This window comes from Neodiprion fabricii, chromosome 4 (assembly GCF_021155785.1).
Source record: "Neodiprion fabricii isolate iyNeoFabr1 chromosome 4, iyNeoFabr1.1, whole genome shotgun sequence".
NCBI lineage: Eukaryota > Metazoa > Arthropoda > Insecta > Hymenoptera > Diprionidae > Neodiprion > Neodiprion fabricii.
The window spans coordinates 40,425,373-40,440,325 of NC_060242.1; the positions used below are offsets into that span (position 1 = coordinate 40,425,373).

At 36.9% G+C, this 14,953-nt stretch overlaps 1 protein-coding gene across 6 annotated transcripts in view; it reads right to left on the reverse strand.

The window, feature by feature from the left end:
• The window catches only part of LOC124181203 (pleckstrin homology domain-containing family G member 5), a 185,482-nt gene that overhangs the window by 144,636 nt on the left and 25,893 nt on the right, over window positions 1–14,953 (reverse strand). For all 6 annotated transcript variants that reach the window (XR_006870403.1, XR_006870406.1, XR_006870405.1 and 3 more), the window contains one exon: window positions 45–168. Coding sequence is in view for 1 of the 6 variants with exons in the window: in XM_046567530.1 (XP_046423486.1) it covers window positions 45–168 (124 nt within the window). In the remaining 5 variants the exon portion in view is untranslated. The remainder of the gene's footprint in view (window positions 1–44; window positions 169–14,953) is intronic.

Here is a 14,953-nt window from a genome sequence, read left to right on the forward strand (position 1 = left end):
GATTTATCACCTCTTTTCATACAAGCTATGTAATCATCACTCACCGAGTAGCTCGCAGGACTCCGCGAACTTTTAGGACCAGGATGCAGGAAGGAGGCGTTGGAACTGTAACGAACGCCGCTCCTCAAGTGTCCCCATCCGTCCTCGATCTGCGGTTCTCTTCTTCGACTGAAATTAGCAAGGAATAAAACCTTCGATCACCGCAGAATTTTTTACCAAAGGATTAAATAACTTTCAAGATTTGAGGAACGAATTTTTACTGTAAAGGTCCCTCAATTCCGGTCAAAAATCGTAGACATCGAATAGAATTATCACGTTTTCTGCTAAGAAACACCATCTTGAGTATTTAAGTAACAGGTTTGTCATTTTTTCGAAAATTATTGAAACTGTTGTGATAATTTGATGCCTAAAAAAAATTTTACGTCGAAGCTCTGTAATTAAACTGAAAAAATATATTAAGCAAATTTAATTTTGCCATAATTATGAAATGTTAAAATATCGCAAACTGTAATTCGGCTAAGTAATTGCTTGAGGCAAATCTTCTTTTTACGATTCCGTAAAAGAATTTTACTAGAATATTTCAGCAAATATTAACGAATGAAATTTTTTTCACTGCAAAGTAATTTTCATGCAGTTTTCAAATCTTCAGCAAACGCGAATGTGAAATTGTTTATTTTTATGTAAAATTTTTGTAATCTAATAAATTCACAATACCAATTACTGTGACGATTTTGTTTGCTTCTTTTGCTATAAAAGTGCTCGAATTCCTATTTCTCCTTGGCAAAATTATAATAATCGACGAAGTTTCTCGGGTCCGAGAATACAAACGAACGAATCATTCATCGAAGTTTAACATTCTTGTCTGACCATTCCTGGACGGATTTACAGCACTTGCACGCATGACGTAACAACCCTCTGAGACTCGTCCGTTTATATATGTTATCCTATGAGTAAGCCTCGTATTTGTTAACAAAAATAGAAAGAGGGTTCAATAAAGAAACGTCAAAATTTAGGTAGAAGTTAATTGCAACGTGATTGATTACCGATGGATTCTTAATTGAAATCCTTTCAAACGAGACTCAAGTATATTTGAAATTCCAAGATATTTCTTCAACTAACGATGATATTTCTGAATCGCAATATCGATTTCGATTCACTGCGGTGATCTGTGCATGAATTAGCAGTCTTTAATTGAGAATTGACAAATTTATACACCTTATACGATGGAACAACAGCCAGGGAGATAAAATATGATTGATCCGAGCTGTCGTCGGATTGAATATTCGCCCTTTTCCATCCCTGGCGAGACGGAGCGAAGGAGAAAAATACATATAGATCGGTAAGTTGGAACGAAGAAGGTAAAAGGAGGAAAAGAGGTTCGAGGCTGCGCAATTATCTTCGGAATCTAAATTACAGCGGCGTTGCCGCGATAGATCCTTTTTAATTTTCCCTGCAACCCCCGACTCGTTTCGAGATTTCGCCGTGATGCAACTGCAGTTTCTTTCGACGTGAACTGAGATACGAACAGCCCGTAAAAAATCCCATGGCCCAGATGCTCGAGACCCGAAACGACGAGGCTGATGCGGCCAACTCTCGCCACTGACGATGATTGCTCCTGCGTCCATCTCGTGATTAAAAGCTAGACCTTCAGGGACCACGATAAACGCACCGTTGAAGCTACAAGCTTTCCCACAATTTCCGTCTGGCAGGAAAAAAATCTTCACCGATTCGAGCGAGATTTTTAAAATGAAATGACCAAGTCGTACAGAATAATCGGTACGATACGATATCGAATTTATTGCTACAGAAATATTTGACTTTTATAGGATTGTTGAATCCAAGAGTTCAGTTCGGGACTTAAAAAAGATAAAATGTTTGAGGGTGAAAATATGAAAAGTCAAATGAAAGTATCGGCAGAATAAATTTAGAAGTGTAAAAGATATTTAATGGGAATTCAAAAATGGAAAAATCTTATCGTAGAATTTTATTTACTTTACGAAAGGTACGTAGAATAATTAAATAAATATAGCATCGTTCAAATCCATGGGAAGATCAAAATGTAGAATTCCAAAACCTTGAATCCTCAGAATAAATGTTGAAGTGTTGACATGCGTAGAATTTTAATATACACGCAAGTCTAATTTGTTCAATTTCGAAACATATCGAAGTCAAAATATAAAAAGATGAAGATATAAAAGGCCAAAATAAAAATTCAATGTTTTTTTATAGTTCTATATTTTCAGTGTTCTACGTATCCAAAATGCTATAACAAACTAGATTTTGGCACGTTTAAAAATGAGATATTACGACCCTTCTTGAACCGTGTTGCCTTTCTACATTTAAACACCCCAGAATATTCCACTTTCAGGGAAAATAGTCTTTTTCTTCATCTCTCTCAAAGTTGGCGCAACGAATTTGAAGTCCGACCTGCCGAGTAATGATCCGACAAATAGACTATCAACCACTCAGCTTGAGACCTTAGAATCAAAGGGCAAAATCGATATAATCAAGCAGTAATCCCCAGAATTGCTTCCATCAATTCGATGTCAATACATCATTTCGAAAACAGATTCTGAAATACCTGCTCAAGTGACAGCTTTTCAGGGAAGAAGCTTCGGGCCACGTTCGAAGGGCAGGCGCTTTGATTTTACCTTGATACTCGATTACAACGGTGAGCGATGCGAAGGGGACAAAGTGCGTCTGGGTTCGTGTAATCAAACGTTACGTAGAGAAACGCACGAAACGAGACGTCTGCTTGTTAAAAACGTGACCCGCAACCCGCGAACGAAGCGGGGTTCGAAGGGCATGAAGATGGGAAGAGGGGATAAAGGGCTCGACCCGCGTGTTTTAGCGAGGGGTGCGCTCCACGACAGGATAAATTTCATTTCGTTTCCTGAAATTTCCATTTTCCCGCATTACGACCAAATTCAAAGCCACAGTACAGTATGTGACGAAAACCTCGAGGGCTTAGCCCCGCGAATAAAATTTCATCGAGTCGTCGCTCCTAACTGTGTAGGAAAAAATAAAACACGTCATTTTCCAATTTCACACGTTATAAAAGAAGTTTTCTGTGAAACTTGCCGTTCGGTGTCGCCAAACGATCGACCGAATCGCGCGAACCGTGGGTAACTTCATGTGCTGTCTTACCGACGCATCTCTCGTCCGTCGGTAAGCTAGAGCATCGGCGGACTGTGATCCTTCACAAAATTGAAAAAAGATGATATTGATACTGATTAACATCTATTATATCTTCAATTGTCGAATAATTGGAAACTAAAGATTTACTAGATAAATTTCCGACAACTCAATATGATATCACGATATTTCTATAGAAACATCTTACAATAAACCTATAGATATGATCTTTCAAATAAACATGCGAGTAAATAAAAGATCCCTGAGATGAGTATATTTCTCAGATTCTAGTCGTTAATTCTGAACCACCCGGTATAACGTGGAACATCAAACTCCATTAATTCGTGTTCGGACAGGATTCGGAATCCTTGATCCCGAATAATATTCTCAACTGGAATAAGTTAGTTTTTACTCTTTTTTTTTTCTCCGTTCTTTTTAATACTCTATGGAGGTACGATGAGCGAAGATACGCAGCCAAGTGTTTTGTTCACGTTGACGTTGATCTATTACACTTCTAGCAGACGATGATATACAAAGCTTCTTATCTCCGCTTGTAATCGTTAGTAATATTTCAGTTCTCGATTGCTATTTAACGAGAAATTTTCGTGCTTCGGAAACAAACTCGAACATTTTAAAACGTCAGAAGAACAATTGTACGGTAAAGGTATCGAATTACAACAACAAAACTTAAACTCTAAAGAATCTAGTTGGGTGTACTCGCTTCTTTGAAATATTGCTGTCAACAGATGGCGCTTCGCGTATCAAAATGCAAAACCTTTCCCGTTGCACGTATCTAATTTCCTATATTAAAACCCGTGAAAGTAACTCCCAAGAGTTTCGCAACGAACGTCTGAAGGGGATTGGAAAATCGTAAAATTTACTTTGCGTATACGGAAATCAGAGGTGGGAGTAATGCTTTTATCGACCACGTGACGGAATCTAAAAGCCTTCCCGAACCGAGCGAGAGATCATTCAGCCGTTATACGATAGTTAAATTCATTCGGTGTTCAGACGAGTGTTAAATCCGGGTGAAATGACCGACATTAGACGCAGGGATGGGAAGGAGAGCCGGATCCGAGAGAGAGAGAGAGAGAGAGAGAGAGAGAGAGAGAAAGAGTCCCAAAATGACTATCAATACACACGAAGCTTAAGGTACGTGGGGGGGAATTAATTGGTGAGAATCATCTGGGACGCCGAATCCCTCGGCTGCAAGGGTGTATCTCGCGTATAATCGCCCAAGAGGAGAGGAGAGGAGAGGAGAGGAGAGGAAGCGATCAAGCAATTTCGGGTCTTCCAAAGTTAGCTAATAACGAGCCCGAGAGTGAGGCGGGAGGGTTGCCACTCGCATAATAATAATCGGAGATCTGGTTTCCAGTCCTCCGTCTCTCCCCTTCAAAAAGCCTGATATAGACGAATGCAGAGGCCCGCATATTATCGCTTTTCCCTCAAAAAACCAATTTCAATTTCAATTTATACGCACCTCTGCAGCGTGTACCTACGGCAGGAGAGAAAGAAAGAAAAAAAAAAAAAAACAACAAAAACAACCATCAATTTTCGCATCTTCTCTTTCATCTCGAATCCGTTGCACACGTGTTATTACATTCATAGTTGTGTGAGCGTTGTTTTTATTTATTATTATTTTTTTTTTTTACGTGCAGGAATTCAAAGAATTTCATAAAAGCCACACGCATATACCTACAATAATAAACCGCCCATCAGGGAAAGTTAATGAAGTTTTTTATCTGCCCATTTCTGAAATCACTAACTGATATCAATCATCGATCAACTATCCAGCGTTGGAGTGATTTTTTGGTTTTTTATTTTTTCCACATCGCGTGTGTAATGGCAGGAAAATTTTATGCAGCAAAAAGGTGACTTCGGTTGTAAAAGGTCGTACAATTTTTTATTTTTTTATTTTGATATTTGCTGAATAAACACTCAAAACGCGTATATGCACTAAAAAGGAAATAAAATTGAAAAGGCCTTGTGTTTGATGGATACGCTCTTTCAGCACTGAAATGTATTTTTATTTTATTTATAAGATTTATAAAAGATATGAGGTCGCTACCGCTACTTTTCCGCTTCTTTCATAAGCGAAATGAAAAGCTTTGAAACGTAAAGATTCGTCGATTTGGGAAAGAGGATGTTCCGAATTTTTTTTTTTTTTTTTTTTATTTCTAACAAAATAACGTCAAGCGCAAGGGTATAAGGTCGTATCTACTAACATATAACCTTACACCATCAGTGTTTTATCGTTAATTGATCCACTGTTAAAAATTCAACGTATTCCAAAGCATCCTCACGTTTTTGACGTAAATACGTAGGAGCAACAAAAACGCCTAATCACATTTACGCGTGGTTAAAGGTCGTGTAATGGCGCATACGCCCTTATACCATTAGACGCGCGATATCTTATCCAATCGAATTAAGATCGAAAGTTAAAGATGCATTGGACGCGTACAGTCGAATAGAAAAATTATCGAAGCAAAAACCCGAGGTAATCCAAAGTTGGTAAAGTGATTTTTTTTTCCTACTTGACCAACTCAAGAAGAAATCTATCTCAGAAAAGTCCTAGGAAATTCGTTTACGAATGAAACGAGCTATTTTTATCACGACAATTGTACGAACTGTACGGATTTTGAGAAAAAAAGACGTTTTCATAACTATTGGGATTGTAACTTAGCAATGCGTGATCTGGTGGATGAAAATCAAACTAATGTAACCAGGCTGAACATAAAATCAAAAACTTAGGTTATGTGTGGTGATAAAATGGCGCCGACAGCGAAACTCTGACGTCGTGAAGACATTTTTCAATATAACACGTTGACTGTTTACGGTGGAAATGTAGCGTTACAACATTTTTTTCCTTTATTACAGAATGTCGTTCTGAAAAAATTAACTTCCGCTTGATCGGCTGATTCAGTTGCACTTCTGCGAACTTCGCCTTTTCGTTCCGACTCATTTTCTTTACCGACCGTGGTAAATAGTCGAATAAATGGTTGAAAACTGGATTAAGTAACAGACGCGTTTGCATGTGCGAAATAACAGCTAAGCCTCTAAGCGGGTTTAAAAAAAAAAAAGAGGTATTTGGGCGATTTTGCCGCAAAATTTCTGTCCGTCCCGTCAACGGAAGGTCGTAAAACAAGTCGTGAAAAAGCAAAGCTTTACGTCGGTGTTTTGCGAACGCGATCGTACAGCGTCGTTGGATGAAATGGACGGAATAAAGAAGAATTAGCAACACGTCGTCGATACGTGACGGTTTTTGTCATACTATTTAATTAAACATCGTTTGAGGTGAATTTCTGCCGAGAAATAAGTAATTAAAAAACAAAAAAAGTAACAATTAAATACAAAAAAATTCCAAAAAGAAAGAATCAAGACAAGCAGCGCTAAAATGAACACAAAGGTTGACTGAAGGTGACTTCAATAACCGCTTATGAAAACCTCGAATGGCACTCGGAACGACCGGCTGACGTTTTTTGAATTAATCTCTACTTCTCCGCTGAACTATAATTGACTTTTCGAATGAAGGTTTCCAGTGCAGCCGATGAACCAGTAAAACCATTTACGATCAAGACCCTGTCTGATCCAGGTATTCCTGCACAATTTAACGACAGTTCGGGACAGTTTACCATTTTATTTCTCTATTTTTTTTTTTTTTTACGTCCCATTTTATCTTCCACAGTTCAGACGCTTCGCTTCCTTTTTTTTTTTGATTGGAACTGCAGGATTGAATCTAGCTTGTCTGATTGGATAAATAGCCAATTTCGTTTATCTGTACAACGCGCAACGTGGCTTTGATATAAAAATTCGATTGAAAATAGGTCAATTCCAAAGTTTCAAATCATTGTAAAATTTTTGCAATTTTATCTATTGAATTTTTTGCAATTATTAGGTTGATAACCTCTGATTTGGCGAACATAAATCCCATGCAGAATTGGCTAGATTCTTATCCTGATTATTTTGCATTTATAATTATTTTCATCTAACAGTCCTTGGCCCTTTTAGTCACACATTTTACAACTCGATATTTTGGCCCGTATTTTGTTCACGCGGAATCTGAAGACAGAATTTGATAATTTCTCAATCCAAGATGGCGGATCCAGTATGGCGGATCCAACATGGCGGATGCAAAATCGAAAAAACGATCAAAATTCGATGATTTTCACGGAAACTCGTTACTCGAACGTTTTTGGGGTTATACGAAGTAAAGAAGATCGCTTGAAGTTGTAAATAAACTGAGACAAGGCTAGGATTTGGAAAATTTTTCAAGTTTGACGTTTTTGAGCATCCCACCGTGACTGACAGGGTTAACCCAAAAACCACGAAAAAAACTTTTAAAACATGTTTGTTTCGTATTCTGTTCTCTCGATAAAAATCGTAGAAAATTTGTCAAAAGAATTACCTTCGACGTGTTTTCTGACTATTGAAGGAACCGTAAGACAGACACGAAATTTTTTAAAATGGCGGAAGTAGCTCAGGGCGGTCGGAGCGTGCGAGCTGCCGGGTGGTCGTCAGTTTATTCACCCCCAGGATGAGGGGCGCCTTGTAGACGCGCCGCATGATCAGAAATTCACAGAATCTACGGTCTGTGTCCCGGCAATTCTCCGGAGAAATCGATAGTCTCCGACCTACCCCATCGTCTGAATCGATCGCCGAGAGGCCGACTCGGTGCGTTAAAGTAAATTCGCTGAAGACTCGGAAGTATATAATGTACCATTGATGCTTCAGGGTCAACAACATTTTTTTGTTTCTTCATTCAGTTTATATTAAAATAATTGAATTTTGATTCTATGGATGGAATAATAACCAAAATCTTCGTTTATTGTTTATAAACTTTTTGAGAGTTGATAAATAAGTCCTCAAGTTTTTGGTTGATCAGTGGTTACGAAAAACATCCAAGGCTTATTTATCAACGTAAAAAAGACGAAAGCAAACATTCTAAGTAATAAATTAATATTTTGGTGATTATCCGATGCATGGAATCAATATTTATTCGTTTAGATAAAAATCCAAAGAAAATGAAAAAAAATAAAAAAATTCCGTCAACCTGTGATTAATTATTATTTTTTAATAAAAGTAATTTAAATGCAAAACTGAAGTTTCTTTAACTGTTATTTACAATAAATGTTTGAGAAAATAGGTATTTTTTCTTACAATCCGAAATATCGTTCTGGTTTCTACAAAAGCAAACTTCATCCCAATAAAACTATTTTTTCTTTTATTAGTTATATGAAAGAAACTAAAAATTTGACATCTAGAATCCGAACTCAAAATTCACGTTTACCGGTATCAACATCGTGGATTAGGCATATGACACGTGACGTCGAGAACACAGGAATTTGGTCTGCATAGATAAGTATTTTTTCTTATTCTGTTTGTTGTTTTTTTTTTTTTTTATTTCTTACACGATGCTACAAACGAATATCAAATTTCTGTGCACATTTCAACTCGTTTTGCTCTAGCAGTGAGAAAAATTTCATCAAATCTCTCAACACGTGCAACTAAAAATACGAACTTAATCGTAAAAGTTCTTTTACAACATTTTTTTCCAAAACTATCAATTCACGAACGAATCGAGTTCTTTTTTTTTTTTTACACAAAATACGTGTGCGCGGTAAGTAATATTGTACATAAAACGATCGCAAAACGTGAAAATTACCGATATTCCTAATATGACAAACTTGGATAAAAAAAGCTCATATTACTTTATTTTCTCAGCCTCGTTCATTTAACTCTGCATTCACCCGGTATAAATACCGTCCAAAGTACGCTCAAAGTATACTGTATATACGCATATAATAATAAAATGAAAAAAGTAAAAGAGAGTGAAAATAGAAACAAAAAAAAAAACAAATTTCAGTGAAAAACATAATCCATCGTAAATTAATTATACTACCCGTCGCTCTTTGTCGACTCTCTCGACTCTCTCGGCTGGCTATTTCGGTCCATAATTCGAAGCGCGCACAGAGCCGTAGTTATTACAGGTATACACTATGGAATAACCATGTGTAGGGTATATTTAATGAGCAAATATATATAAATATATGTATATATATATATATATACACATATGGTATAATAACAGACAGTGTTTGCTCGTGTCGATTATCCTCAAGCGATTTGACGCTTTGCTAATGTGCAAACGTGCGTTTTAGGGGTGATATTACGAGTTAAAAGAGCAAGAGAAAAAACGAATCGTCCGAGAGACGAGAGTTGGGGGAAAAAAAAGCTCTTTAAACGCGTCACTTCGCTTGCAAAAGCTTGCAGTTCTCACGACACTCTGTGTATTATACACAGTGCATAATTTTATTTTACGCTCGCTTCGACGTTTATAGAGAGACGTTTAGCCAACTTCACGGTATGTATGTTTTAAGTTCGTGCTGTATTCCTACATTTACCGACCGAGCAAACCCAGCATTTTTCTTCCTCTATTAAATAAACAAACGAACGGAAAGGATAACTTTCATTTACGAAATTATTGTAATTCCCAGTTCTCGTCTAGTGACCTCAATATTGCAGGTGAACAGTCTCACGGTGTAAATTTTTTCTCCTCACTAATTCTGGAATGGCGGAAAGTATCTCAGCTATGCACTTTTTGATCCCTGAAATACGGGAAATTTGGGAATAGTAACGCGTGTGAAAAAATCACACATTTTTCGTTAACGTTTTTTTTGGATACGGATGACCTTCCCGAATATCGCTAAAAAAGAGCGACGCATCGTCGAAATTTGAACCTTTTCCGATCGTTTGTTTATTGAATACAGGAAGAAAAAAGGTGAGCCTGCTCGGTCGGTAAGGGTAGGCGTATTACACGACCCTAACGGAAAATGCCTCACGGTAGGAACGTGAAATAGGGAATACCCTTGGCAATGGATATCCCTGCTATGCAACATTCTGCGTTACATACATAAATCCTGCAGGGAGCTGGGGAGACATTTTGCATTCGCAGGTGTCTTCGCGCTCTTAAATAAACCCATAAATTTTCCAAGCCCCGTATGCAGCGAACTTCCCACATAGTCTGAAAATATTTTTCACGAATGCAGTTAAAGTAACTGCCAGCCATTAGCGTGGAGAAAATACTTGGCAATTTACTTGGAACATTTGGAGAGATTCGTTTTGGCACCAAATTTTGAATCTTCGAGTTACAGGAATGAAAAACAATTTTGTCAAGTCTTTGGTCAATTTTAACTGACTGTGTTCGGTTTCATATGCTAAGAAAAAAAAAAGAACCGAAACCATAGAAGCATATACCAATAATATAAATTTTGATGGTTTTATCTGTTTTTAAATTATAAACAAGTCGTACAATGTTTGATTTTTGTTTCAATTATTTTAAGGTCCATTCAACAAATGACGGAATCACTTGTTTAGCAACTATTTTTTACCGATTTCATGATATTTGATTTGAAAAAATACATTTTTTAACATTAAAAGAATTTGTACAAAAATTCTCAACTATATTCATCTTTAAATCAAACATGTTCAAATAACGTTTAGAAGGTGAAATAATTTCTTTCAAATATTCTATATTAATTATATAATATTACTTCATAATATTAAAGAAAGTATTAAAAAAAAATATGGTTATCCATTTTAAAATGACCGAAGACATAAACCAAATATTCTTAAAACAGGAAAAAGCGTGAAAGTACGAAAGAATTCCACAAATAATTCATAGCTCAAAAACGACAATTGCAAAGGAAAAAGGAGAACAAAAAAAAGAACAAAAATTCCAGCGAAGTTAACATCCCTTGTATGATACTCAAGAATTTTCATTTACTTGGAAATTGAATTTGTGAAAAAGAAAGAAGAAAAATACGTCCGACACAATCATCTACCAAGTAATTTGACTTTCCCGAATGGATTGCAAGCGAATTTACCCCGTGTTAAATATTATTGCTGTAAACATTTCACCAGGAAATGAATCTAACCAGCAAAAAACTGAAGAAAAAAAGAAAAAAAAAAGGAGAGAAACAAAGTGAAAAATGGAAAAAGAACTCCTCCTTCCAGATTGCATCATTTCGTACGATGCCTTGGAGCTTTCGTCGGCTGCACTGAATTCCTGGACGCGCAGTGTATGGATGTATATGTATATATACAGGTTTGTACAACCCTTCAAAGCCTCTGCAGCAACGTCTGTAAAACGTATCGGGCGAAGGTGGCGCGGTAGTGATAAATAACGTCAGGTGGGTTGGAGGAGGAGGAGGAGAAGTAAGGTAGAAGGTAGAAGGTAGATTGGAGGTGCACTCGATCTCGAGTCGGAGACATACGGCCAAAGTCTGTATAGGACGCCACACACCCGGAAGCTCGGTTCACTCTGACTCTTGTAGATACTTCGATTCGGAGATTAAAAGGCACGTTTGCACCTCGACGGAAGTGAATTAGAAACGAGGGGAAAATTGGGAGCGGGGATAAAGCGAAAATTATACAAATTACACGGTAGGAGCGGCAAATGTATGGTAAAAAAGAAGAAAAAAAAAAGAAAGGAGTCTCTCTTCGAATTTTTCGTAATAATTTTTACAATACAAAATTATATTCAACTTGACTTTTCGTTGACTTGTTTGTCGTGGACGTGCGAATTAAAAATCACGAAAATACTTCTTTCAATCTCATTTTCAGTACCATAATACAGGTTAATAATATATATGCACATAGCTCGTGAAAATCACAGAAACAAAATATTGGAGAAGATGGATTTTTTTTTTTTTTTTTTCGGTCGATGGGTAGAAGATAATTGAGATAAGGATTTTCCTTTGATGTTTCGAATTACAAGCTGGAGGCTGAACGCGATGATTGATTGAGAGAATAATTCGCTACAATTCGATTTCAATGCTTTACGGATTATTACGGGCTCTGCGTAGTTCTGTGTAGGAATGAATATAATCAATTTTCGAAAGACAGAATACCGAGTGATAATTTTTTAGATAATTGAAATTTGGTGAGTATTTTCTTCTCGCAATTGCAAAAGATTGTGTATATATACACGCGTAAGATAAGGGAGAACTCTCTTGCGAGTTTCGGGGGTTGAAGCGCGGGTCGTTTCTTCAATTTAAAAGTTGAACCTGCGAGGGTGAGAAGAGAATAGAAATTTATACAGAGAGAAAAAAATGAGAGAAGGGTTCATGCAGAACAACAACGGCAAGGGTGCAGAAAATTTGGTGGTACTGGGAGGATGAAATAATAAGCACGAGACGAGGTAAGAATATTACTCGTGAATATTTTTTAAGGATTGCTTTTGTTTGTCAATTATTTACGTACGCGCAATCATTACATTACGGTATAATACAAAATTTCAAGATCGGTGTTTATTACCCGTGATAATTAATTACAAGCAAAATCTGTTACACGTTACGTTTATATATATAGCTGAAAATGATTGAGGGTAATGTAATTTTAAAGCTGAAGTTTCGTCGTATCTTTTTCCTTTTTTTTTTGTAGTCTTTTCTTTTGCACCTACATTTATTATCTGTATTCCGTATTAATTAGTGTTTTATCGTTAAATAAGCGCGAGGCGGTTGGAAATCGGTAAATGATTTTGCCCGCAGTTAAAGAGTCGCGTGTACCTATACTCTTAAGGTGAAAAGAAGAAAGAAAAAAAAGAAACTGAATAAATAAATAAAATTTTCCATACAAGAAAATATTTGTGAAGAAAATTTTACTTGAGATACAATTATTTTCATTAAAACTATTAAATATATTTTCAAATCGATAAAATATATGCCAAGGTATATATGGAATAATTATTATCTGAGATCGAACAACTGATTTTTTCAGTCTAAACAATATCGCGAAAAATTTCAGGTTGCAGTAATAATCATCATCGCATAACTGAATACAAAACCGTCAATCCGAACACTTCCAGGGTTGAAAAAAGGTCGACCAATTGCTGAGAAAAATCGTCGGCTACATAAAGCGATTCAGCAAAATAGTAGGTACGACATTATCCCGAGCCTCTGATTCGATTCGTTCACCTCGCCATTCAACTCGAAGGTGGAGGAGGAATGGGAAATATTGCGATCAAGACGGAGTCAACTTTGTACCACATAAGCAGAAGATGCGTATAACAGTAGGACCTCGAATCGTAGTCGATTAAAACGGTCCATGGTTCGATTTACAGAGAACCGAAATTCGATCCCGAATAATTAATAAGTAGAGTTAAAAAATGTTTTCATATTTCCCGCAAACGCGGAAAAAAAGTGTTACTTTATTCCCGCAAAATGAGGGAAAAAAGTTAAGAGGGAATAATATCCAACTTTTCTCCCGCTCTACAGGTCAAAAAAGTAACATTACAGTCGAGTCGGGAATAATATCACATTATGCAACAAGGGAATAAAGGCGACTTTTATTCCCGTGTTACATATAAGACTTTATTTCCGACTCAACTCAGGGGCGCAATATTTACTTGAAAATTGGGACTCTTCAATCGGACTCATATTTCCCGCTGATTTGGATTTGCTTTTTTGACCTCGAAAAGCGTGACGAAATTGGCATATATTTCCCTAAAACGCATTTGAGGTAAAAAAATTTAACATTACAGTTAAGTCGGTAATAAAAATTCTTTCTCTTTACTGCGGATAGTTATATTTATCACATGAATTCTTTGGTGAACTTTTTCTTTTGTTTTTTTTTTGCTAAACGACACCTACAGCCTTTTTTAATTCTTCTCAATTATCCGATTCGATTTACATAGTTTCGAATAAAAAAAAATATATATATATACACATATAATCAGCCCGCGGACGAGTTTGAGAAAATCGAGGTTCTACTGTATGTAAACACGAACCGTCTAGCTGTAGATCGATTTGCTGCGGGCAAAACGGCGGCCGTCTGACCAACGACTTGGTTCTACTACTTGCGGCGTTATCCACGTTACCTCCGAACTCCAGGCTCAAGGGACATAATCTTATTGATGGTCAAAATCGAAACGAACGACAATGGATTCGCCCATTCCGCGGGTCGGGTTCCAAGGGTCAAGCTGAAGGAGGGAGAGAAGTGTCGAGAATTGCGCGGGAAGCCGGTAAAAAAGTTGGGCAATAATTCACGAGAAGAGGATTTTCTTTTCTTTTCTCTTCTTTCTCTTTTCTTCGGAACAGAAAAATTTATTAACGATTCGTCGTTTATTTGTGGCAATTTTTTTGTAACCCAGGGTTGGAAATTTTGTATTTAATTATCTGTAGCTGACGCGGTACATTTTGGGGATCAATTAATTAGCCGATCTGATATCGCGCAGGAAAGAATTGCAATTAAGAATCGAGGCGGAATTAATTTTTCTTTTCTCATCCCCTTGCGGTTCTTTCCTTTTCCGCAAACTCTGTTTTTTTTTTTTATCCATTTTTTTCTTTTTTTTTACACCGCGGTGCAATTAAAATCAACTGCAAATCGAAGTCGTGGATATGATATATTTATACCGGAATGAGACTGCGATATTGAAGTGAGAAAAATCTCGAAGCTAGGACATAGCAGCAAATGGGGGGGGGGGGGGGGGGGGGAAGGGGGGCAAGGAGGAAGGATATATAATCCTGGCGGAGGGTGAATAAATTTAATTATAAGATAAGAAAAGAATTACCAAGTCAAGGAGGAGAAAGATTTTGTCCCATTTATGTGGAGAAAAAACGAGGCGTAATAATAATGATAATAATAACAATAACGTTAATACGAGGAAAAAATGATAAAGGAAAGGCGACGCATTGAGAAAAATGAAAACAGAAAAAAAAAAAAAAAAAACGTTTCGGCTTCTCCGAGGTGATAATCGCGTGCTTTTAGCGATATGTACGCGTTCAATGGAACGTTTTAACAATCGTAATGGTTGGCATAA